This window comes from Pongo pygmaeus, chromosome 1 (genome assembly GCF_028885625.2).
Source record: "Pongo pygmaeus isolate AG05252 chromosome 1, NHGRI_mPonPyg2-v2.0_pri, whole genome shotgun sequence".
NCBI lineage: Eukaryota > Metazoa > Chordata > Mammalia > Primates > Hominidae > Pongo > Pongo pygmaeus.
The window spans coordinates 199,063,549-199,087,260 of NC_072373.2; the positions used below are offsets into that span (position 1 = coordinate 199,063,549).

Sequence of the window (23,712 nt, forward strand, 5' to 3'; positions counted from 1 at the left end):
AATTTAGCACGGGGGAGGGAGGTGGTTCCCACCCTCCTCCTCCCAGGACAGACAGACCTAGGGACAGACTGACTGGGAATGTTAGGCAGAGGAACTGGAAAAAGCTGACCACCGAGGCTTGGGCGGCAGCCACATCATGGGTGCCACGCACTTGGGAGGAGGGTCTCTACTCTTCTCCCTCCACCCCTGTCCCCTCCCCGCCCCCCCCTCCCCCGCAGCCTTCTGGGGGCCCAGCCAGGGACACGGAAAGGGGGGGCACTTCAAACTCCAGGCCTGGCTCTTAAAGGGCCCGCAGGAGCCCCCTTCCAGGGCAGCTCTGGGCACGCAGGGCCCGCCTAGCTCGAGGCTCGCTCACCTGGCGGTGAGGCAGGAGGGGCGGGCCTGGGAGCTCGGCCAGACCCGGGGCGGGGCTGTGCACCCCGCAGTCCAGCCGCCTCTGCTGCCGCTGGAGCCCCCTCTAGGCCCTCCTCCTCCTCCTCCCTGGCGGGCCGGTCCAGCTGTGTTCCATTAGTGTCCCTGGCAGGCCCCCAGCCCCCTGGAACCGCCTCTCTTCCCCCACCCGGAGTGGCCGGCAGTCCCCGGCAGGCGTGCGCCGGGCAGCAGACAGCCGGGAGAGCTCGAGCGCCAGGAAGCTGTGGACCCGCGACCGTCACAGAGAGATGGAGAACCCCCAGCGGACCTGAGGAACCTGGGCTCTGCTTCCTCCTGCTGCTGCCTGGACTGCTCAGTGAGGTGGGGGGATCCCCGGCCACTGGTAAGTGGGGATACAGTGGGTGGCCTCAGGGCTCTGGGCTGAGAGGCCCTTTCTGCCAGACTTGCTGTGTGACCTGGGGAAAGCGGCATTCCCTCTCTGGGCCTTGGTCATCTTCTCTAGAGCGAGATGAGCTCTAAACTCCATCCTGGTTCTGACTCCCTGCGCCCAAACCTATGCCTCTGTGTTGGGGTGAGCCGTCTCCTTGGAAGCTTCTCTGGCTCTGTCCTTGCAGCCCTTCACTCTGGCTGGAGCCTGAGGAGTGGCGACCAGAGACTAGGAGCCGGAAGGGGACAGGATCACATCCATCCTCACGCCTCCACATGCACCCACACGGCGCCACAGCTGGCAGCCCTTCTATTGGCTGGCAGGAGGAAGAACAGGATAGGGTTTGAGAGCTGGGATGTGTATATCACTAGGATGGGGGATGAATAGGCTGGGGGCACAGTTCTGTCCCAGGGAGAAGGGGGCTGGAGTCCTATCTCCAAGTATATTGGGGTAAGGGGTCCTTTCTGTTTTCATTTCCTATCCATGATTGAGGGAAGGAAAATTGGATTCCATTAGAATTGGAAGGAATGCAGTCAGACTTGCATTAGAACTTCCCAACAGGAAGACCTACAGGAGGGGTGGTCATAGGCTGGCTGTGTGCATGTGGGTATATGCAAGCTGGTGTGTCTGGGTATATCAGCAAGCATATGTTTCTGTGAGCATGCCTGTGTGCAGATAGCTTTGTATGTACACTGGTACCACATATGTGTCCTTATGTACATGTACCTGTGCATCTGCGTGTGCTGTGCTGACACATGCGTGGCTCTGTTTGTGCACGTGAGCTGCCTGTCCTGGGGGAGGCCAGATGATGTATGGCTCTGCTGGCCACTTGCTGAGCCTGCATCGATTTATCTGGGCCCATCCATCAGGGTTTAATAAAACTAAAAGACGAGCATCCATCAGCTGGGGGGCGGGGGCTGGCAAGGAGGCCCTGAGCCCTAGAGACCTGCTCTCCTGCCCACTGTACCTATGGGGAAAGCTTCCTTGGCCCGCCACACAGCCCCGTGGAAGCCTGTGGCCCACAATCTCAGCCCAGTCACCAGCCCCTGACCCTGTGGGTGCCTGGCAGGGCTTCCTGGGCTGAGCTGGGTGCAGCTAATAAGGTATCAGGCTGGTGTATATACCAGGACAGTGCGCAAGGTGTTAGACTATTGAAATACTTCCATGTGTCTTGAAGAATAGCCTCTTCTTTAAGCCCTCATCACTATTCCAACTTCTCTGGCCTTCTAAGACCTTCTAGACCTCTCCTCAATCCAGCAAGTATCTACTGGCACAGCCAGATGCTGCCTGGACACTATTTCAGTGCAGTAGGCAGCTTTCTGCTTTGCCTGAAAGCTGGTATCCATGCCATACCGGTGGTTAAATATTTTGAATATCGCCTCTGCTCAAATCCTAGCCCAAGACCTGTGGTTGGGCCTCTGAGAGAGACTGATGCCTGGCCAGACCTCCTGCCACCCCAATACCAGTGCCTGGGCCCCACAGGCTGGCCATGACTTGCCCACGTGTGGAGTTGTGCTGTGTGAACTCAGAAATCCACCTTCCCGGTCTCTGTGGTTTTCAGGTGCTGTGGCTGTAGTCGACCTCTTTGGACCAGGATGTGGGTATCCTGGGCTCCTGGCCTGTGGCTGCTCGGTCTTTGGGCTACCTTCAGCCATGGGGCAAATACAGGTGAGATGACACAGGAGAGTCAGAGTATCACAGGCCTGCAACTGGTTTCCTGGGGTGCTGGGGTCCTTGCACATATGTGACCATGTATGTGTGGTCGTGTGGGCAGTTACAGCAGAGTCTAGGGGCTGGACTCAGGGTGGTCTGAGGTGTTGGCACCCTTGAGCCTGTGTGTGGTGAGCTGGAGAGTGTGTGTGCGTGTGTCTTTGTATGTTTACATCTCTGAGCATCTCTGTGTCTCTCAGACTGGCTCTGTGCATTTGTATGTATTCCTGTGTCTCTGTGTGTAAGAGAACAACCCCCCACCCCAATACGTAAGCCAATCCTGTGGACACATTGCTGGTAGGACCAGTGGGGTGGGGAGGAACAGGCAGTGAGCTCTCCCTGCAGAAGGACGCCGCCTCCCCAGAGAACCCCAAGTCCCGCTGATCCTTTTCATGGTGGAGACTCCTCCATCCCTCTAGCTCACGTGCTTCTCCTCCTCCCCGGCTGGCCCTGAATCTCTAATAAAAGGCCCGCCCCGAGGCCCAGACTGTGGATGAGACAGAGGGTGCAGCTTTCCAGGGCCCAAAGCCAGGGGAAGTTGACCGGGCAACTTGCCTGGCCTTGCTGGGTGCCCTCTGGGCTCAGTAGCTCAGCTGCCTAGCCAAGCAGGAACAGAACTCCTAGGACCCAAATCCAGCTAGGAAAAGCAGCAAAACCAAGAAGCTGAGGTGAAAGGGATTGTGGACCCGGGGTGAGTGTGGCCGCCTGCCCCTTGTTTGTGCACATATGTGTTTCTGCTTGTGTGTGCGTGAGCTTTGCTCTCCTCTCCCTCACTGGGTCCTCTGGGGGGGGGGGGGATGGGGCAGAGAATTTCAACATCTGTAAAGAATCTGGGCCCATTGCCAAGGGGTGAGTCACCCATTGCTGCTGTGATGCTGAAGACAGTGATGGTCTTTCTGACCAGACCTGGGGGAGGGAGAGTCCAATGGGGTCATCGGGACCGGGCCCCAGGGCCCCAGGATTCCTTCTTCCAGCCAGTCTAGCCAGGGAGTGCAAGGCCAGCTTCTAGGAGCTGTCTTCACCGTCTTCTCCCACCTATCCCTCTGCATTGATGAGAAGGCCTTTTTGATTCTGGCCTCTGTCTTTCCTGTTGTAGCACCTCCCCCAATACTTCCGCTCAGTCAGCCCCAGGGCGAGAGAGGCCCATGGCTGCCTACCTGTTCTTTCAGGGCTGTGGAAACCTGAATTAAACTATCTCCTTCTCTGGGAGCCCTTACCCATTAATATGCCCTTCCTGGAGCTCCAAGGCCCTGGTGGTACCCTTGAGCTTGTGGTCCCCTCAGACCCTCAGTCTCTTCTCACTGTTTCACAAGGTGGTTATTCAGGTAAATATTCATTGTGTTGGCTCCTACTTGTGTCTGGCCTGCTTGTCTGATTTGGATGTAGGAAGTTCCTATTGCTAAGAACACGTGTGCCAGCTGCACATGTCATCCCTCGTGGCATGGGCACCTACAACTCCCACATGTACAGACATGCACATATAATTGTACATAACACATAGTGTGGATGATTCTGACATTTCCTTACCCCTGAAGAGCTCTTCTGCCCCCCACCTGGGTGTATGTCATGGAGGGGGCACATGTGTAAATACACAGCTCCCCACTCCATCTGTGCTCGAGAGCCACCTAGAGCTTCGTATATTCTTTCCCTTGCTGGCCTAGCTCCCGACTTGGAGTGTTGGGAGATTTGGGTTCCTGGAGTTCTGGGCCTGCTCTGTTGTTGGCTCACTTAGTGACCTTGGCCTGGGCCTCAGTCTCTGGACCTCAGTCTTCCCAACTGTCTGCTGGGTTGGGGGCCTCCAGGCTTCCTGGGGAGCCAAGGTCAGAAGGCAGGTGGTGAAGGCAGGATCTAGCTGATGGTCCAGAGTGAGGACTATAAACTTGCTCCCTCCCAGGTTCCCCAAGCGTCTAGCTGTGCAGCAATCTTGGCCTGAGTGCACCTAATGCCCTCCTGCCCCTTCTCTTCTAGGTACACAATGCCCACCTTCACAGCAGGAAGGACTCAAATTGGAACACAGCAGTAGCCTGCCAGCCAACGTGACTGGTGAGCACCCAACCATCTCATCGCGCTGTCCCCGCGACCTTCCTCTGGGAGTGATCTGTACCCCTCTCCACCTGCTCAGCTGAGCTCTTCACCTGATGTCTCCCCCAAAGGCTTCAACCTCATCCACCGACTCAGCCTCATGAAGACGTCTGCCATCAAGAAGATCCGCAACCCCAAGGGGCCTCTCATCCTGCGCCTGGGGGCGGCCCCCGTGACCCAGCCCACGCGGTAAACGCATCCATGTGACCACTGAGAATCAACACTGACCTCAGTCACGCTCCTCAGCAACTCCAGATGTGGGGCTTAAGCCCAGGGGCCTCTCTGTGGGTCATTTCATCCCACCCCCTGCCAGGAGTCAACCTGGTCTCCACCCCTGGGCTTGCAGGGTGGGCTGAGAGGTGGTACCTGGCAGACCTACTGTCTGTCTTTCCTCTGTCTCTGGCCAGCAGTGGGTGGGAACAGGTCTGCATCCTATGGGCACTGTGAGAACAGAGGATGCGGGCGGGAACCTGGCAAGAGTCATGTGCGTGTGTGCATGAGTGCATGTGTGCATGTGTGTGTGTGTGCACGCACATGCGTGTGAGTGTGTGCACCCACGTGTGTGAAGTCCAAATTCCCACAAGCTCTGGTCTGGCCCCTGCTTGCCTCTTCAACCTCAGCTCTCAAAAGGCTCTTTTTTATCTCTTGCTGCCTAGTCATGCTGAACCCTTTCCATCTTTTTTTCAGCATCTCTCCTTCCACCCTAGGTCCAGTTATTCACCCAGGGTATTCTGGGTTCATTGGAAGCACTTATTCAAATTGCAATGAGATAGCGAAATAGTCATTCTGGGGATTCTTTGCTCATGGCCTCCCTGCCCCCATCAGACTTGAAGGCTCCGTGAAGGCAGGCACTGCCTCTGTATTTTCACCACTGTGTATGTGGGATTTTTTTTTGTTGTTGTTTGTTTGTTTGTTTGTTTTGAGACCAAGTCTTGCTCTGTTGCCCAGGCTGGAGTGCAGTGGTGTGATCTTGGCTCACCGCAACCTCCACCTCCTGGGTTCAAGCAATTCTCCTGCCTCAGCCTCCCGAGTAGCTGGGATTACAGGCACCTGCCACCACACCTGGCGAATTCTCGTATTTTTAGTAGAGACGGTGTTTCACCATGTTGCCCAGGCTGGTCTCCAACTCCTGGCCTCAGGTGATCTGCCCGCCGTGGCCTCCCAAAGTGCTGGGATTACAGGCATGAGCCACCGCACCCGGCCTTCACCACTGTTATTCCCAGCAGCCAGACCCGCACCTAGCTCACAGAACGCACTCAGTAAAGGTGTGGAGAGTGAATGAATGTATATGATGGAAGATGTGCGCCTGTGGATGTCTTGGGTAGGCTCAGCAGTCCTGAGGGCCCAGGGTGGGCAGCAAATGGGTCCTCATTGGAGCCTCAGCTTCCCTGCTCCATCTCCAGACGAGTATTCCCTCGGGGTCTCCCGGAGGAGTTTGCCCTGGTGCTGACACTACTGCTGAAGAAACACACCCACCAGAAGACGTGGTATCTGTTTCAAGTGACCGATGCAAATGGGTATCCACAGGTGAACCTCCCCTGTGCCCTGATTGCCTCTTAGGGCTTTGGGTAGTACCAGTCCAGCCCAACTTTCATCCCGGCTTGTGATTTCTGGGGTCTCCCTGCTCTATCCTGTGCCTACCCTGAAGCCTGCCCCCAGCCCACCAGTACCTACCTCATTCTTTCAGGATGTATAGCTCCTTGACCCCAGCCAGCTTTCGTCTCTTTCTGGGCCTCAGTTCCCCTCCTGTGAAATGAGTTCAAGGTCCCTGAACGTGCCCGTGCTGTGACTCTGGAGCTCTGAATCTCTGTCCTTTCCCTTTCCAAATTCTACCCAGGTGTCCCTGGAAGTCAACAGCCAAGAGCGGACCCTGGAGCTCAGGGCCCAGGGCCAGGATGGCGACTTTGTGTCCTGCATCTTCCCAGTGCCCCAGCTCTTCGACTTGCGTTGGCACAAGCTGATGCTGAGTGTGGCTGGACGTGTGGCCTCTGTGCACGTGGACTGCAGCTCAGCCTCCTCCCAGCCTCTGGGGCCCCGGCGACCCATGAGGCCTGTGGGCCATGTATTTCTAGGCTTGGATGCTGAGCAGGGCAAGCCTGTCTCGGTGAGTGCTAGGTCAGGCCCTGACCTCTGTTCCTGCCTTCTGGGAACCTGAGTGGGCTTCCTGGAATCTGTATCGGAACAAGTCCTTCTCCTGCTTAGAATCTTCCCCTGCTTTCCTGTTGCCCTCCAAATGCAGCCTAAACATATTCACCCGGCATTCAAGGCCCTTCATGATCTGGTCCTTATAAGTGTCTGCAGCACCGTCTTCCTTTACATCTCTCCGTGCAGCTCTGCTCTGATCAATTCCATCCTAGCCATCCAGCTCACCTAGTGCTTTCACACTGCCGTGCCTTTGCCTACACTGTCACCTCCACGTGGCATGCCTTTCCTTGCACACTCATCCGCTGAGTAGCTACCAGCCCTTCAAAGCCCAGCATGAATGGAACCTCCTCCTCTTTTGTTCCTCTGGGCCTCCTCTCCCTCGTTCCTGTGTGCGCAGTTTTGTTCTGCCTTTGGTGACAGCTCTATTTTTGATGTCTCCCAGGCCAGACTGGAAACACCCTGAGGTCACATCCTGGGGCAGAGACATCTCTGTGCCTCCTGGGGGGCCAGGACACAGAGCTATTTGATAAAATGAAGTGAAATTGATGTGTGTGTCCCCTGCAGTTTGACCTTCAGCAGGTGCACATCTACTGTGACCCGGAGCTCGTGCTGGAGGAGGGCTGCTGTGAGATTTTACCAGCAGGAGTGAGTGGCCCGGCCCTTGGGCTGCCCAGGGACACACTGTGCTGGAGATGAGGGTCTGGAAGGTGATGCCTGGAGGTCTTAGGAGGAGTCTCCTCCTGTACTGACCCTAGCTCCGCTCTTCCACCAAACAGTGCCCCCCAGAGACCTCCAAGGCCCGCCGGGACACCCAGAGCAATGAGCTCATTGAGATCAATCCACAGTCTGAAGGCAAGGTCTACACCCGCTGCTTCTGCCTGGAGGAGCCTCAAAACAGCCAGGTGGGTGGGCAGGACAGGTGAATGCCAGCACAGGCAGGCACAAGTGAGATACCCCTCCCCTGAGCTGACTGACGTCTGCCACCAGGGTCAGTTGGCCATGGGCCCAGAGCAGGAGGGGCACTGGAAGCCCTCCCTATTTGTACACCACCCCTATAAGATTCAGGGAGGCAGAGACAGCCCACTGACCACCACTGGGTGGCCTTGTGCCCACCTACCTATGGGTGTTGAGAGTGGTACCATCTAGCTCTGGCACTGCCTAGACCCTTACGGATGCCATCCAGACTCTTCTGATGAGGGCAGGACCAGGCTTGTCCCTCAAAAGCAGTTTCTCCAGGACAGAGATACCTGGGATCAGAGGTCAGGTCATACTGCTTCCCCCCGGGGATGGCTCACTCTCCTGGGCCCAGCGCCAGCCAGCGCCAGACTGATTTTACACCCAGCACCATGGCCAGCTGTCCTGCCCACTGTCAGGTTCTTTAGAGGTGGCATGGAAGCCTGGTTCCTCCCTTAGCCCCACCCCCTGGCTGGGCACTCTCCCTGCCCGCCCAGGCATCCTGCCCAGCCTTGGGCTGCAGGAACACAGGATCCCATTGATGCATGGTCTTGTTGGCTCTGACATCACATGGGTGGGTGGGGGGGAAGGAGGGGGACCTGTTGGGGCAGCCACAGGGGCCTGAGCAGGCCCTTGATGCCTCAGGAGGTGCCAGATGCCAGGCTGAAGGGATACCTGGGGCCCATGCCCCCTGCCTGGGTGCCCCTTTCCAGCCTGGGCCCCAGAACTTCCCCCTCCTCAAGGGTTTCTCTTTGCTCTGTCTGCCCAGGTGGATGCCCAGCTGACGGGAAGAATCAGCCAGAAGGCAGAAAGGGGAGCAAAGGTAGAGGTGGGGGTGGGGGGAGGAACCCATCTGCCCTCAGTCTGCCCTCTGTGCCCCTGTAAACCCCAGGGATAAGGTGCTCCACTCCCACTCTCCTCCCGCCTTTCCCACCTCCTGGACAGAGCTTAGGACATGTAGGTGCCAGCTCTGATCAAGAAGGACGGATGGGGGTGAGACAGACGCAGTGCCTGGCACTCTCTTGAGTGCCCACTCCTGTTGGTTTGGGGGTAGAGGTGTTGGAAACAGTGCTCAGCCCCCTGAGCTCCCTGCCCATTCCCACGCCCCCCACCCTTTCCTCAGGTCCATCGGGAGACAGCAGTCGATGAGGTAAGCCTCCCAGTGGACTGGCAGCAGGGGAGGTGCCAGCATGAACTCTTTGGACCAGGCTTTGGGCATGGGTCCTCAGCATAGGGGTGCTGGCTGACTACACAGCTCCTGGCATTCCTTGAGAGCCTGATGCTGGGCCCTGTCTGTCCACTGCCTCTCGTTGGGTTGGGGGGTAGGTAGCCCTGGAGGACACTCCTGCTGAGTTGGCAGCAAATGGCCACGGGCATCATGGGGAGAGCCCAGCCTTCAGCCACGGTGCCCTTGGATTCTGGGCCGTACTCTGGCCCAGCACGCTGTGTGACCTGGGGCGTATTGCTATTCCTCTCTGGGCTTCAGTTTCCCCATCTGAAAAACGGCTGTGGGGCTGGGAGGGTGGGAAATGAGGGGTGAGGCTTGTTTTATAGGATTCCTATCTTCAGGCTCCCCTCAGATTCCACTCAAGACATGTGTGATGTTCTGTGGGCCTGGTGGTGATGGAGGTGGGGAGGGCTCACCCCAGGGGCTCAGAATTGACCTCTTGGCCTGCTCTTCCCTTTCAGTGTCCGCCCTGTGTCCATGGTACCCAGGACAGCAATGTGAGTGAATGGAGGGTGTGCAGGGTGGAGCGGGCAAGAGCCGGGAGTGGACGTTGCCTAGAGCTGGCTTGGCAGCCTCCTGGGTGAGGACAAGGGGGTCTTTGTACACTTTCACACTCGCTCCCTGCCCAAATCCCAGAGCCGGGATTAACCCCCACTGCCATCCCCACCAAGCCAGGGCTGTGTGGAAGAAAGCCTGTGACCTGTCTTGTTATCTGCAGTGTGTTCGGGTTCAGGGCATGGGCATGGGATGGTGGCCAGCAGGACCAGGGCCTTGGTTGCTGATCGCAGATTTGCACTCCCCACAAGTTCTTCCCTTGCTCTGGTGGAGGCTTCCTTCATTCTCCTGGAGGCCTAGAGAAGGGGAAGAGCTGGCTCAGCGCGGCAAGGGCTCCCACAGCGTTGGTTCGGGGTCTGCTATCCCTTTCTAGCTGGCCCTGGTCCAGCCTTCCTCTGGGGGTCCAGAAGGGCAAGGAGAGGGGCTCAGAGTGAGGCCAGCTGGCACCCAACTGTGCCTCTTCCATAGGCAGCATGAGTCACCATTTTTCTGCGGCCTAACGTTCTGAGTTGACCTGCCACATTGGTCCACCAAGGGCACAACCCCAGCTCCCCTCAGCTATAAGCCCCCTGACTTTGGGGGATATATCGGGAGTACCTCCTCTGCTCCCTGCTGCCTCTTTCAATCCAGTCCCCCACCAAATCTGGTAAGGCTGATGGTCCCCAGATGTGCAGAGGTTACCATGGAAACCAAGCAGCCATGTTATCCCAGCAACTGGGAGGCGGAGCTAACCAAAGCCCCAGGCAGTTTAGAGGAGGTAGGTTAGACCCTCTGCAAATGTTACAGGCTGAGGAAATGGAGTCGGCTCGCTAGTTTGCCTGGGAGGCAGAGCAGGGGCTGGGATACGGGCTGTTGGTCCTGCTACCATGCTGTGTGACCCTGTCTAAATTGCTTGACTTCTCTGGGCCCTTGGTTTTCTCTCTCTACCGGAAGTGTGATGCCCTCTCCTCTGTCCCCTCAGGTCACACTTGCTCCCTCTGGCCCCAAGGTGAGTCCTAATGGAGAACAGGACATTCCCATCCTCTTTGGCAGCCCCAGCCATTCCCACAGCATGTGACCCTGTGGCTGTGTGTTTATATCAGGGCCACCTGAGCCTGTATGTGTGTAGGGTGATTAAGTGTATGCATGGTAGAGAAAGCAGGGGATTGTGTGTGTACAAAGATGCTAAGAGCTGCCCTTTTCTGAGGCCCTTCTGTGCACCAGGCCCTAGGCCACACCTGTGCACACTCGTTACCCTTTTGAACCCTCTCAATACTCGGCCTGCAGGGTGGGTGCTATCATTTTACTTCAGGGGAAACTGAGGCCCAGCTGTGCCCACATGTGTCTGACTGGGTGTGTTAGAATGATTATGTGTGGGTGTGGCTACATGCATCTCTGGGACACATGTTTGCATATGTGTGGCACACGAAGGCTGGAGTTGAACTCATATACCTGTGGGCCTAATGAGGCCACAGAGCTTGTGAGTGATGGGGAGGGAAGCTATGCAACTGTGAGTTGTGCTTGTGTGTGCTCGTCAATACCGTTTTATTGATGAAGAAACTGAGGCTCAGAAAGGCGGCATGACCTGCTCTGAGTGACATGCTAGCAAGTACAGGATTTGAAGTCAGGCAGCCTGACACTCAGCCAGCATGGGTTTCTGCCACCGTGCGTGTGTGTGTCCATATGCCTCCAGCTGTGCTGTGTGTGAGCTGATGTGCTTGGGTACGGGTGTGGGGGATGGGATACCCCCCTGCTTGAGACTGTAGATTTGCCAAATATAGCATCTTGGGGTGGGAGGGCATGTGGATGAACGGATGTGGAATCCATATGCTTGTGTGTGGTGGGGGGAGGCGCGGGGCAGGACACTGCTCACATGTGTGCGTATTTGCGTACCCATGTGTGGGGGGATGGGTGGAGGGGGCCAGAGGTGGGGAGAGCTTTCTCGAGGCTCCCATGTGCCCCCTCTGGTCCTAGCTTCCATTCTGGTTTCACTCTCAGGGAGGGAAAGGTGAGCGCGGCCTGCCTGGTCCAGCAGGCTCCAAGGGAGAGAAGGGAGCACGGGTAAGTGTCCCAGCCCTGCCCGTGGCAGGACCTTTGCCAGCTGTGCCCTGGGGTGAGGTGGGAGGTGAGCCATCATCCCGTCATCCCAGCAGAAAGCCTGCAGCTTGGCCCAGATCACGGGAGGGGGGTGAGGGCCAGGGTCTTTCTAGGGGTTCGGGTGCGGAAGCCCCCCTTTTCTAGGGATACTTAGGACTATGGAGTTCCCAGGCCAACACATCTAGGGGACTTCCCCAGGAGTTCCCACCTCTGATTCCTTGTTCCCTACCTCCAGGGCAATGACTGTGTTCGAATCTCCCCGGATGCCCCGCTTCAGGTAAGACTTGGAGGTGATGCCTGCTTCAGGGCCAATATGGGGCCAGCCCCCAGGGAGGGGCTGTGTGCTTGGCAGCCCATCAGGTGACCCTCTGCCCCCCTCAACACCGTGTTCCCCTGTTCAGTGTGCAGAAGGCCCAAAGGGAGAGAAGGGGGAGTCAGGAGCTCTGGTGAGTGTGGGACCAGGGATAGGGCAGGGGTGGTGGGTCCAGGGCCCAGCCTTACCCTCCCTTCCTCCCCTCCCTTCCTTTGTCTCCCCTCCTCATCTCAGGGACCCTCAGGACTCCCAGGCTCAACAGGCGAGAAGGTAACAAACCTGAATTTGGAGGGGCGGGTTCCAGGGAGGTCTGCAGGCTCTACAGCCATGAGGAAGGAGGAGTCGGGGTTCTCTGAGGAGAGGGTGTCAGTGGGCACAGAGCTGGCAGGACCCTCCCTCCCCACCCAGTCATCCTGCCTCATCCAAATACACAGCCGACCTGGAGGGAAATGCCACAGATTCCCCCAGTGAGTGGCTTGGCTGGTCTGGAAGTTCTTCCTGTTGTCTACCCTCCCGTGGTGATTGAAGCCATTCACCCTCAGGGGAGACAGAGACCAGGGGTCTAGAAGGCAGTTGTCCCTCCCCCAGATGGAGCTGCCCAGCTGTCCCAGGCCCTTCCCTCATCCTGGTCACTCTGCTTCTTCCTTCCCCAGGGCCAGAAAGGCGAGAAGGGCGACGGAGGCATCAAGGGCTTGCCGGGAAAGCCAGGCCGGGACGTAGGTGCCTGGGACCCTTCCCCACCACAACCCGCAGCACGGGGTCTGAGAATGCTGGGATTTAACCTTCGGAATCCAGCCCCCTCCCCTTGCTCAGACAGGGTGGGGAGGGGCTGTGCCCCAGGAGGCACAGCAAGAAGGGGACAGAAAAGGACCTGAGCCCAGGCCCCCTCACTCCCAGCCTCAGAGCCCCAAACCTCTAACACCGTAAGGTTGACATGTGCTGACCTCAGGGCACCAGGGTGGGCTCTGGTTTGGGGGAGGGGCAGGGAGGGTGGGACAGGTGGACATTCACCTCTCCCAGTGGGGCGGTGCCAGGCCTCAGGGCTGTTTGTACACCCTCCCCCTTATCCCCCCACAGGGCCGGCCAGGAGAGATCTGTGTCATTGGGCCCAAAGGGCAGAAGGTGAGTTGTGGATGTTTGTGGGGTGGAGATGGGGTGGCAGGGCTGGGGTGGCAGCTCTCTGATGCCCACCTTATGTCTGTGCCAGGGAGACCCTGGCTTTGTTGGGCCTGAGGGGCTGGCAGGAGAGCCTGGGCCCCCTGGCCTCCCTGGACCCCCTGGGATAGGACTGCCTGGGACCCCAGTGAGTATCCCCTTGCTTCTCCTGCTGTGCTTTTCTCAGAGACCCCTCTCCCACCCTGGCCAGGCACTGAAGGGGGGAAGATAAGGCTCTGTCCCAGGGGTCCTGGCTGGAGGAGAGGGTGAGGGTAGAAGATCTCGCTGTAGCGAGAGGTCCCTGGAAACTTCCACCTGACTCTGTTTCTGCCCTCAGGGGGATCCAGGTGGCCCATCAGGCCCTAAGGGAGACAAGGTAAGCATAGGTAGGAGTGTGGTCACGTGGGGAGCTCCATGCTTGACAGGAGGAGAGAAGAGAAGGGGCTGGGGCAGCTTCCCACAGGGGAAGCAAGTCCCAGGGAGGAGGCCGGGCCTTTGGAGGAGGAGGCTGGGCTCGGCTTGGCCAGGCCCCTTGGCGGGGAGTGTCCTGTCCCCATCCCAGTGCTCATCGAGGTGGGAACCTTGGCCTGTGTTCCAGGTATAGGGATGGGCAGGCCTAAGTGTTGTAAAGACCAAAGTGGACTTTGCTGGAGGGCCCAAGCTCATTTTAGAGCCTTGTGCCTGGATGTGCAGAAAGCTCTGGAAATTTCTGTCTGTGACTGCTGTGGTTCCCCTGGCTGGGGTCACGCGGATCACCTCCTAACCTGTGCACCAGTGAAGGGGCACACAGAGGCTTCATTTTCTCCCTTCCTTTGAAACCTAGAATGGCTTGGGTTAGACATGGAGGGCAGGCAACAGGAGCCGACTGAATGGAACAAATGGCGACAAGAGATTTGGCAAAGATTGTTCTGCCATCACAGAGGGGCACGGGTGGGGAAGGGGGAAAGCACCCAGTCTCATTGGCCAGGAGGCTCCCCCCTTATCCTTTCTTCTGACCACAGGGCAGCTCTGGGATCCCAGGAAAGGAAGGCCCTGGTGGGAAACCTGTGAGTGACCCCAATCCAGTGGGGGAGGGTCGGCTCTTCCAAGGCCTCTGGAGGGAGGGGCTAGGTCCTCGGGCCCTCAGTTGGCACACCAGCCCTCTGCCCTGGCACTGATGCCCATTGCCTCTTTTCTAACAGGGGAAGCCTGGTGTGAAGGGAGAGAAGGTGAGTCCCAGGCCTGGCTGCCCAGATCGGGGTGGGAATGGGACCCCGTCTCTGCAAATGACAGTGAGCATCAAGGGCCCTAGGCCTAGGGGTGCTGGACCTTCCTCAGGGGACCCCCACCCGTTCTTCCGCTGATGTCCATATGCAATGAGTACATAAAGAACCTGGCTTGGGGGTGAGCTGGGTTCAAACTCTGCCTCCACCACACACATGGTTATGAATGTGCCGAATCAATTAGCTTCTCTCTTAGCCCAAGTTTCCATGTCTGTCAGTGGGGCACAGTCATGTTTTAAGGCTTACGGCGAGGATGTAGTTTTGTGCCACCCTGGAATCTTGTGGTGAATGAATGAGTCAGTTGAACAGGAAGCCCCAGCGGCATTCCTGCTGTCCACTTTGATGTTGGGGGTGGCGCTCTGGCAGACCCAATGTCTAGGGCTGGTATGTGCAAGAGGCCCCTTGCCTTCCCCGGGGTCTCAGTCCCACCCTGTCCACATATTGCCTCTCCCTTCTGCTAGGGTGATCCCTGTGAGGTGTGCCCAACACTGCCTGAAGGGTTCCAGAACTTTGTTGGACTTCCTGGAAAGCCAGGGCCCAAAGGGGAGCCTGGTGATCCTGTACCAGCCAGGGTGAGTGCCCAGGGTGACCACTGAGGGACCTCCCCCAACACACAAAGAAACCTGGGGGCATGATCATAGAGAGGAATTGGGCAGAGGGGCTGGGTACTTCTTGTAGCTACAGAGAGATTATGGGCAGAGAGTCTAGGCTCTTACAGTGGTAAGGGGTCTGAACCATAGAACTCAGGGCTGGGCTAGAGTGCCACCTCCGGTCTCCATGGCAACCTCCCAGGGCTTTCCAGGAGACTCTAGGATGCCTTTTGGGCAAGCTGGGCTGGAGCCCACCCTTACTGTGAGTGAGGCTGTGTCCTAGGATTGGGTATGTTTTGGGGGTGGAGGAAAGGAGTGAACAGGACTGGGTCAGCCCCCTCTCTCACAGACCCCCTCTTTCAGGAGCACCTGGGAGCTGTCAGACAAAAAGGCGATCGGGTACGTGCAGGAACTTTCCACTGGGGTAGCTTAACCTGGCGTCATTCCCCCCGCCATGCTCCTGCTTGTTATGTGGGTTGATGAACCCTGCCTCTGGGGTGCTGGCCTTGGACCTCATGGGACCCCTAGGTGTTTGGACGGTTTGCGTGTGTGACATTGCTGTCCTTGCATATTGCCAGGGAGTTTGGGGGTGCCCCATCGTGCCCTGCCTCAGCCCACAAACCTTTTTACCCTGCAGGGACACCCTGGCATCCAAGGCATCAAAGGAGAGAAGGTGAGGGAACCCTGCTCTCCTGGCTGCCCTCCTCTGCCTACCTGGGAGCATTTCTGATCCTTCCTCTTCTTTCCCCAGGGGGAGCCCTGCTTGTCCTGCAGCTCAGTTGTAGGGGCCCAGCATCTTGTGTCCTCCACAGGGGCCAGTGGAGATGTGGGCTCCCCTGGCTTTGGTCTGCCTGGCCTTCCGGTGAGTGACTGCTTTCTCCCAGCGCAGCCCGGTTCAGCCCATCCTTGCCATACTGATGATCTCCCTGGTTTTTCAGATCCCAAGTCTCAGGGCAGGGATCAGGAGGGAGGGGAAGAGGCAGGTGTCCCGGGCCTGTCTCCTGGTTCCTCCCTCCGTCCCTGTGCTGCCCCAGGCTCCTTGCCCTGGAACTTCCTCTTAGCACCTCTAGCTTCAGTTGTCTAACTGAAGAAACTGTCCAGCTACCTGAAGGACATAATTCCTATCTTACCTTTCTGTTTCTGGTTGGACACTGGGACCCGGGGAGCCTTGGAGAGGTGGGAGTGGGGAGATGCTGAGACTCTGTCTTGGTTGTTTTTCAGGGGAGAGCTGGGGTGCCAGGGCTGAAAGGAGAGAAGGTGAGACCTGGGTTAGATGTCAGGGACACTGGAGTTTCTTGGCAGGCAGGGGAGGAGCGGTGCGGGCGGGGAATAAGGGTAATATAAACAAGAGATTCAGACGGTAAATTCACAGTGAAATTAATTTACTAGTGTTTTGCAGACTTGAGTCAAAGAATTTATTTCTGAGAGCCCTCATGTTCTGTAAGAGAATTCCTTAGTGTAGGTGTGATGATATTCTAAAACTATTAGGCACATTCAAGATTACCTTATAATATTTATAATATGTAACACTTCTTTATTGCTTATTATGTGCCGGGCACTATTCCAAATCTTGTAAGTATATTCACTTGTTTTGTCCTCCCAGAGTTTATGGGGTATGTGCTCCATTATTCCCATTCACAGATGAGGAAACGGAAGCACAGAAAGGCCAAGTAAATTGCCCAAAGTCACACAGGTGATTGGATGCAGAGCTGGGATTGAGCCCAGGAAGCCTGGCTCCAGAGACTGTAATCTTCACTACGCCTGTGGGTCACTCAATTTCAGTGCCTGTGTTAACGTAGCTATTTATGATTGCATTGGAGACAAATGGCAGGCTTGAACTACTAATGCGGTGTTACCCAAATGTTACCCAAATTCTGTGGGTGTACGAGTGCTCGAGTGTGAGAAACACTGAAGTATGTGTGCAGACTCAACCCTAACAGGGGAAGCCCACATGTCACATCACATGTGGGGTCTTTGCACCCCCACCCCGCCTGCCGCCTCTTCCCAGCTTCCCCATCTCAGTCATCAGCTCACAGCCAGCCCCTCAAAGCCCAGCCTTGCGGTCGTCCTCAGGTCCTTCACTCCTGACGCTGCCCGCTCCCTCTAGCCCTCCAGCGAGTCCTGGCAGTTCTGCCCATGACGGCTCTCTCACCCCCTCCACTTCTTTCCACGCTCACCACTGCCATGGTAATCTGCATCCGCATGGCCTCTCTCCTGCATGGTGGAACCTCCTCTGGCCTGCCCATGGCCACTGTAGCCCTGCAGCAGTCCGGTTTTCACCTGGTAGTTTTTCGTGTGTGTGTGTGTGTGTTTTTGTTTTTTTGTTTTTTGAGACTGAGTCTCACTCTGTTGCCCAGGCTGGAGTGCAGTGGCATGATCTCTGCTCACTGCAACCTCCACCTCCCAGGTTCAAGCGATTCTCCTGCCTCAGCCTCCCAATTAGCTGGGATTGCAGGCATGCACCACCACACTCAGCTAATTTTTGCCGTTTTAGTAGAGACAGGGTTTTGCCATGTTGGCCAGGCTGGTCTCAAATTCCTGACTTCAAGCGATCTACCCTCCTTGGCCTCCCAAAGTGCTGGGATTACAGGTGTGAGCCATCGTGCCCGGCCTTCACCCAGTAGTTTAATGTGGCTTTGTAGAAGAATCAGTATTTCCCTCCTTAGAGTCCCTCTGTGACTTACTTTCTAACATAGCTCCGCTGTATCTCACAGAACCCCGGATGCCTCAGCCCTCATCATTCCCAAATTCATCCGCTTCTTCCCCTTCTCTTCGGGTTTACTGTGCTTCAGCCATGCAGATCTTCTTTCCATTATGGAATATGTCCGGACTACTCCCACCTGTCAGATTTTGTACTTGTGGTTCCCACTGGAAGCATCCAGAATGTTTTTCCTCTCTACCCTCCCCCTATTCTTTCATTGGATGACCTTATTCTCATTCTTCTGGTGATAATCAGGGTTAACACCTCTCTGACCACCTCCACTTACTCTGTCTCATCACCTTGTTGACTTCCTTCATAGTACTCACCACTGTTTAAAATGATGATTTAGAAAGTTCTGCGTGTGCAAGCTCAACAGGCATTGCTGTTTGTGCTGCTCACTGCTGTCTACCCAGTGCCTGAGCCCAGTGCTCCGCGTGTAAAGGTGTCCAATGAAAGGCTGCTGGAGAAATGCATTCATGATTTTTGTGTGCTGAGCCAGGGCTGAGGGTGGGCTGGATTCCATGAAGTGAGGCTGGGGGCGGAAATAGGGCTTCTAGCCCCTGGCTGGTCACAGACTCCCTTGGGGACTTTGGAGAAAGCCCTCTTCCTCTCTGGACATGAGAGGGTAGTCTGGACATCTGAAGGGGCTGCTTTTACGGTTTTGGGTTTGGGATTGCTCTAGCACCTAGACTCCATCCCCTCTTTAATCATGGGTTCTGTGCTTTCTCTCAGGGTAACTTCGGGGAGGCAGGGCCAGCTGGCAGTCCAGTAAGTATGTTTTGGATGGCAACAGCTTGGGAGAGGACAAGGTGGGAGGGGCTGATAGGCATGGCCCTGGCAGATGCTGGGCATTACCTGTAGCGTCTTAACATGCAGGGGCCACCAGGACCAGTGGGGCCAGCAGGCATCAAAGGGGTGAAGGTGAGTCTGGGGACCTTCTCCGTGCTGCAGCCTGGGTGAGCTTCCTAGATAGACACTCGTCTTGCTCGACTTCAAACCCTCTGGGGCTCCTTGCTGTCTGTCAGGCAGAGTCTGACTCCTTAGCAAGGCACGGAGACCCCTGATGACTCAGCTCCACCTTTGTTTCTTTCTTGTTCTCCCTTCATCTTTCCTAAGATAACCCCTCACCCAGCAGAGGTGCAGTGTCAGACCCAGTGACATTCCCCAGCCCTAGATTCCAAACCTGGCTCAAGTGCGCTAGGGCCTGGGGGACCCCCTAACTCAATGTCCTTGCTTGGCAGGGGGAGCCCTGTGAGCCGTGCCCGGCCCTGTCCAACCTTCAGGATGGGGATATCCGTGTGGTGGCCTTGCCTGGCCCATCTGGAGAGAAGGGGGAACCTGGGCCTCCAGGCTTTGGCTTGCCAGGAAAACAGGTGAGGTGGGATATAGACAGGGGCCTCTGGACGGGGGATGCACGTGGGGCTAAGGAGAGGGGAGGGGTCCTGCCTGGGTCTCTTGACTCCCTGGGCAGTTGGGGGTAGTGGGGAGGGTGTGGCGGAGTCAGAGCCTCTGTCTCCAGCAGGAGCTGTCCTCACAGGTCTCTGCCTTTTATCCTGGGACAGAGTATGGCAGAGTGGGCAGAAAGAGCGCCATCCTAGGACCAGAGAGACCTGGGTTCCAATCTTAGCTTTGCCTCTTACTAAGTCTTTGACTTGAGCAAGTCACCTTCTCTCCACCTCTGTTTTCTGCACAGAGTAAAGCCTAGTAAGGGCGTGTGTGAAGTGCTTAGCGGCACACCATGGGCACTGGGGAAATGGCAGTTACCACTGTGGTTATTATCACTATTACTGCTTTCATAGTAACGGCCAGCACTGCCGCAGTGGACACTATGTGCCAGGCACTGCTGCACACGACATATTAGCTTGTCTAACCTCACAGGATCCCTACAGGGCAGAAGCCTATACTATTTTTATCATCCCCATTTGACAGCTGAAGAAACTGAGGTATGGAGATAGATGAGCTAATTTGCCCATGTCACCCAGGCAAGGAGTCTGGCACAAATCTCTCCTCTGCACCTGGGCAAGATTGCTTCACTAGCACGAAAGCGGAGATTTTGTTTGTTTGTTTACTGTTGTATGCCCCGGCCTGATGTGGTGCTAGGCACTTCGGGGTGGCCGGTATGAGTGAGCGGGTGCTGGAAATGCTTTCTCTTCAGGGCAAGGCTGGAGAGCGTGGACTGAAGGGGCAGAAGGTGAGAGGGCCTCTGTGGGCATGGGGGTGGACATGGCATCCTCTCAGATCCCCTCCTTGCCTCCTTTTCCTCCCTCCCTAGCCCCCAACCCTCAGCCCCAGCAAAGGACCGTGAGTGCCTGCGAGTCCCAGGGGGCAACCTGCCCCCGGCTGGGCCATCCTTGCCTTCCTTGAACCCCACTCCTTACAGGGTGATGCTGGGAATCCCGGAGACCCTGGAACGCCGGGCACCACAGGGCGGCCAGGACTGTCAGGAGAGCCTGGAGTTCCGGGCCCCGCAGGGCCAAAAGGAGAAAAGGTTAGTCAGGCGGGGTGGTTGGGGTCGGGGGAGTTTGTTGCATAAAAAAATCAGATGTTGCACCAGTGAGGGAAGGACTGCAGGGCCAGCTGGGGCCTTAACGGCTGTCAGAGTCACTGAGTGGAGGCTCCTCGGGGCTTCTACTCCGTTAGGAGTGTCAGGGGCCTGTTTTGATTTCCCAGGCTGACGTGGGAGCATTCAAGGGGCAGAGTGTTCAGAGGGGTGCAGGGCGTCCTGGCCTGGGTGCCAGCCCTGGCTCATGGGCTCCCGGCTGTACCCATCTCTGACCAGGGTGATGGCTGCACTGCCTGCCCCAGCCTGCAGGGGACAGTGACCGACATGGCAGGATGGCCTGGGCAGCCCGGCCCCAAAGGAGAGCAGGGCCCCGAAGGCATGGGCCGACCCGGTAAACCCGTGAGTTGCCTGCCCTCTGGCCCTTCCCTGCCTGGGCTTTGCCTCCTCTCCTTCCTGTCCTCCTTTCCCCTGTGGAGACTCCATGGGCCACCTTGTGCCTTTTAGGGCCAACCCGGCCTACCAGGAGTTCAAGGGCCCCCAGGACTGAAGGGCGTGCAGGTATGTGTGAGTCTTGGGGCCCTGGGCCGTAGCTACGTGAGGGCAGGGGTGGGATAGGGAGATCCATGGGGGCAGTGGGCCTGGAGTGGGAAATGGAGGCAGGGTGCAGGGCAGGGAGAAGCTGGAGGAGAAGGGGCTGAGGAGAAGGGCAAAGGGTGACTGGGGAACCTCGAGCCAGGGACTGTCCTTCTGCCTCTTCAGGGAGAGCCAGGGCCTCCAGGAAGGGGAGTCCAGGGACCCCAGGTGAGTCTCTAGCCTTACCTTTGCCTGTCCCCTCAACACTTCCATTAGCCAGCTACCTACTTCCATCCGCTCTCAAACTGCAGGGCTCTGCCTGCCCCCAGATGCACAGGACTTAGTTCTGGGACCAGGGATCAAGCCGCAGCCCTGGCCTGCTATTGCTTCTGTCAGGGACTTGCCTTTGACCCCAGCCTCTCTGACCCTCAGGGTCTCCTTGGGGAGCTCTTCTGAATTTGGGCTGGCAGATGCCCCACCCAGACCAGGTCTGCTGGTGCGGCAGGGCCAGTGGGGCAGGTTGGCTGTGGCTGCTGTGCCCTAGTCTGCCCTTTCTGACTTGCAGGGGGAGCCTGGAGCCCCGGGTTTGCCTGGCATTCAGGTACGTCTGCCTGAATCCTGAAGGAGGACAGCAGGGGAGGGGGCCATTCTAGGATATGGGTTAACTAACTGTGCTTCCATCTGCAGGGACTTCCAGGACCTCGGGGACCACCTGGCCCCACTGGAGAGAAGGGTGCCCAGGTGAGCCTCTGCCTCCATGGGTATTGGGCCTGCAGTATTCCAGAGTGTCCCAGCAGCAGGCACAGGGGACATGGGGGCCAAGTGATGCCTATCAGAGGGCTGCCCAAAACCGTTGGGATGTGTCTTACCTGCTGGGTTGTAGCTGGCTTCCAATTCTGCCCCTGAGACCTTTGTACCCTCTCTTACACAGGGATCTCCAGGGGTGAAAGGAGCCACCGGACCCGTGGGACCTCCTGGGGCCAGTGTCTCTGGGCCTCCGGTAAGTCTTCTCTGTGCTCCATGCTGGTGGTGTTGCTGGAACCAAGGATGTTTCTGCTGGGAAGAGGACACGGGGCTGACCCTGCCCGTCCCAGCAGCACAGGGGATGGGAGGAGACAGGCCTCAGCCCAGCCTCAGACAAGGAAGACCTCACTCTTTTAGGGGAGTGCTTGAATAATACAATAATGATCACCACCATTTTTGGAGCAGTGATCGTGCTGAGGCCCTGTGCTAAGCTCTAAACACAGAAATTCATGTCATTCTCACATCAGCCCTGTAAGGAACTCACTTCATAGATCAGGAAGTTGAAGGCCAGACGGTGAGGAGGCAGAGCCAGGGACTTCAACCTAGGCCTGTCTGACTCAAAGCCCATCCCCAGTCATTAGGGATATGTGAACCGGTGCTGCCCAGTACAACTGTCTATGAGGATGGAAACGCTGTGTTCTGCACAACCACAGGTGGCTGTTGAGTGCACCTGAAATGTGGCTAGTGTGACTGAGGAACTCAATTTTAAGTGACATTTAATTTTAATTAATTTAAATTTCAATAGCCCCATGTGGCTATGGACTACTGTAACGGACAGCACAGATCCAGACCAGCAACTACTTCCAGTATAATTAGAAAGACCTTCCCTTTGTACTCTTCACCCAGTGGCTCCCACGTTTTAAAAGACATGTCTATTGAACAAATTGCACGGATTAAGTAATCATAAGTGCATTTTCTCATTTTTAATCATCAAAAACCTGTATAGTCGTCAGCTTCTACTCCACATGAACCTGCTAGAATTTTACCAGATAATCTAATTGCAGCCAAAATCAAAGGCATGCTACCTTTCAGCCAGTCTGTTCCATGCCAGGCAGTGGGCAAATGCGTAATTTGTCTTGGGCTTTTGGTAATGTTAAAAATAGCCCAGTGAACTGTATCCTCTTCTATCTTTGTGGATCCCTGGAGAAATTCTAGTTCCAGTTTGGGATTCACTGATAGGAGAGTGCACCAACGTCTAAAGCGGGCGACTCACCCAAGCCCACATAGCCGGTCTCTATTGTCCCTCAGAGCTGGACAGCCAGGGTTCCTGCCTGTCCCAGGGAGCCCCACGCAAAAGGAGAGACGTGGGCCAGGTCCTCAGGAGCTTCAAGTCCCAGGTGTGAAGGTAGCGGAGCCCACATGAAGGAGCTATGAGCACAGAGCTGTGAGCCTCTGTGTGGCCAGGCTGGCTTCTCCTGGCCTGAGCAGACTCCATGCCGTTGCCCAAGCTGCTTTCCTTTTCAGGAGAACATTCCAGACCTCTCCTCATGCTGAATTCCATCCAGCAGGCTTCCCTTCCTCAGCCCCACACTTGCTGGGGGTGTAACCTTAGGCAAGTGACAGCTTCTCAAAGTCTCCAATTTCTTATGGATAAAATAGGGGCTGAAATCCCTTTCTCCCAGTTAGGTCAACAGACGTAACTTTTGTGATAGGGAGAAAGCGTATCAAGCACTAAAGGGAGAGAGGAGAGAGCAGAGACTTCAGGCTACACACGCCTGGCTGCAACTGGCTGTTGGGTCTATCATGAAGTTTCTTCAAGGCTCAGTTTCCTCACCTGAAAACCAGAACAATACCGTCCTGCCGGCCTGGGAGAGCGGATTCCATTCAGTGTTCCCTGACGGGTACTTGGCCCAGTGGCTGGCACCCAGATGTGCTCAGGAAATGCCAGTCTTCTTCCTTGTCCGGCACCTCAGTCTCCTCCTCTGGAACATGGGCCCTGGGCCCTGGGCTCCGCCTGGCGCTGCTTCTGTTTGTCCTACAGCCCTTTTCTGCAGCAGGCCAGATGGCTGGCCGCTGCCCAGTCTCACCCTCTGACTCTGGGCTCTCTCCTTGCAGGGCCGTGATGGGCAGCAAGGACAGACGGGACCCAGAGGGACGCCAGTGAGTACAGTGTCTCGGGGCAGCAGAAAGCCATGGCTGGCCCTGCCTTGGCACCCCTATCTGCTCACCTTCCTGTGTTTCTTCCCTGCAGGGTGAAAAAGGACCACAAGGAGAGAAGGTGAGTTCCAAGGGCCTGTGACCCATATTCTAGGGGATTAGCAG

At 56.7% G+C, this 23,712-nt stretch overlaps 1 protein-coding gene across 25 annotated transcripts in view; it reads left to right on the forward strand.

Moving 5' to 3' along the window:
* The first annotated feature begins 216 nt into the window (after nucleotides 1-216).
* The window catches only part of COL16A1 (collagen type XVI alpha 1 chain), a 51,807-nt gene continuing 28,311 nt past the window's right edge, over nucleotides 217-23,712 (forward strand). For 13 of the 25 annotated variants that reach the window (XM_054465246.2, XM_063657697.1, XM_063657690.1 and 10 more), the window contains exons 1-40: nucleotides 444-754; nucleotides 2,361-2,467; nucleotides 4,478-4,552; nucleotides 4,663-4,780; nucleotides 5,995-6,118; nucleotides 6,429-6,695; nucleotides 7,301-7,381; nucleotides 7,513-7,638; nucleotides 8,460-8,513; nucleotides 8,814-8,840; nucleotides 9,380-9,415; nucleotides 10,435-10,461; nucleotides 11,427-11,513; nucleotides 11,785-11,826; nucleotides 11,951-11,995; nucleotides 12,097-12,132; nucleotides 12,516-12,578; nucleotides 12,940-12,984; nucleotides 13,070-13,165; nucleotides 13,355-13,393; nucleotides 14,019-14,063; nucleotides 14,199-14,225; nucleotides 14,741-14,851; nucleotides 15,233-15,268; nucleotides 15,507-15,542; nucleotides 15,621-15,731; nucleotides 16,091-16,126; nucleotides 18,303-18,338; nucleotides 18,447-18,491; nucleotides 18,812-18,943; nucleotides 19,726-19,761; nucleotides 19,951-20,058; nucleotides 20,350-20,472; nucleotides 20,578-20,631; nucleotides 20,833-20,874; nucleotides 21,212-21,247; nucleotides 21,334-21,387; nucleotides 21,578-21,646; nucleotides 23,506-23,550; nucleotides 23,642-23,668. In XM_054465246.2, coding sequence (XP_054321221.1) covers nucleotides 2,395-2,467; nucleotides 4,478-4,552; nucleotides 4,663-4,780; nucleotides 5,995-6,118; nucleotides 6,429-6,695; nucleotides 7,301-7,381; nucleotides 7,513-7,638; nucleotides 8,460-8,513; nucleotides 8,814-8,840; nucleotides 9,380-9,415; nucleotides 10,435-10,461; nucleotides 11,427-11,513; nucleotides 11,785-11,826; nucleotides 11,951-11,995; nucleotides 12,097-12,132; nucleotides 12,516-12,578; nucleotides 12,940-12,984; nucleotides 13,070-13,165; nucleotides 13,355-13,393; nucleotides 14,019-14,063; nucleotides 14,199-14,225; nucleotides 14,741-14,851; nucleotides 15,233-15,268; nucleotides 15,507-15,542; nucleotides 15,621-15,731; nucleotides 16,091-16,126; nucleotides 18,303-18,338; nucleotides 18,447-18,491; nucleotides 18,812-18,943; nucleotides 19,726-19,761; nucleotides 19,951-20,058; nucleotides 20,350-20,472; nucleotides 20,578-20,631; nucleotides 20,833-20,874; nucleotides 21,212-21,247; nucleotides 21,334-21,387; nucleotides 21,578-21,646; nucleotides 23,506-23,550; nucleotides 23,642-23,668 — 2,670 coding nt within the window. In that variant the 5' untranslated portion in view covers nucleotides 444-754; nucleotides 2,361-2,394. Of the gene's footprint in view, nucleotides 755-2,360; nucleotides 2,468-4,477; nucleotides 4,553-4,662; nucleotides 4,781-5,994; nucleotides 6,119-6,428; nucleotides 6,696-7,300; nucleotides 7,382-7,512; nucleotides 7,639-8,459; nucleotides 8,514-8,813; nucleotides 8,841-9,379; nucleotides 9,499-10,434; nucleotides 10,462-11,426; nucleotides 11,514-11,784; nucleotides 11,827-11,950; nucleotides 11,996-12,096; nucleotides 12,133-12,515; nucleotides 12,579-12,939; nucleotides 12,985-13,069; nucleotides 13,166-13,354; nucleotides 13,394-14,018; nucleotides 14,064-14,198; nucleotides 14,226-14,740; nucleotides 14,852-15,232; nucleotides 15,269-15,506; nucleotides 15,543-15,620; nucleotides 15,732-16,090; nucleotides 16,127-18,302; nucleotides 18,339-18,446; nucleotides 18,492-18,811; nucleotides 18,944-19,725; nucleotides 19,762-19,950; nucleotides 20,059-20,349; nucleotides 20,473-20,577; nucleotides 20,632-20,832; nucleotides 20,875-21,211; nucleotides 21,248-21,333; nucleotides 21,388-21,577; nucleotides 21,647-23,505; nucleotides 23,551-23,641; nucleotides 23,669-23,712 lie in introns of those variants that run through there. The other 12 variants (XM_063657709.1, XM_063657733.1, XM_063657741.1 and 9 more) reach the window with 6 other exon arrangements.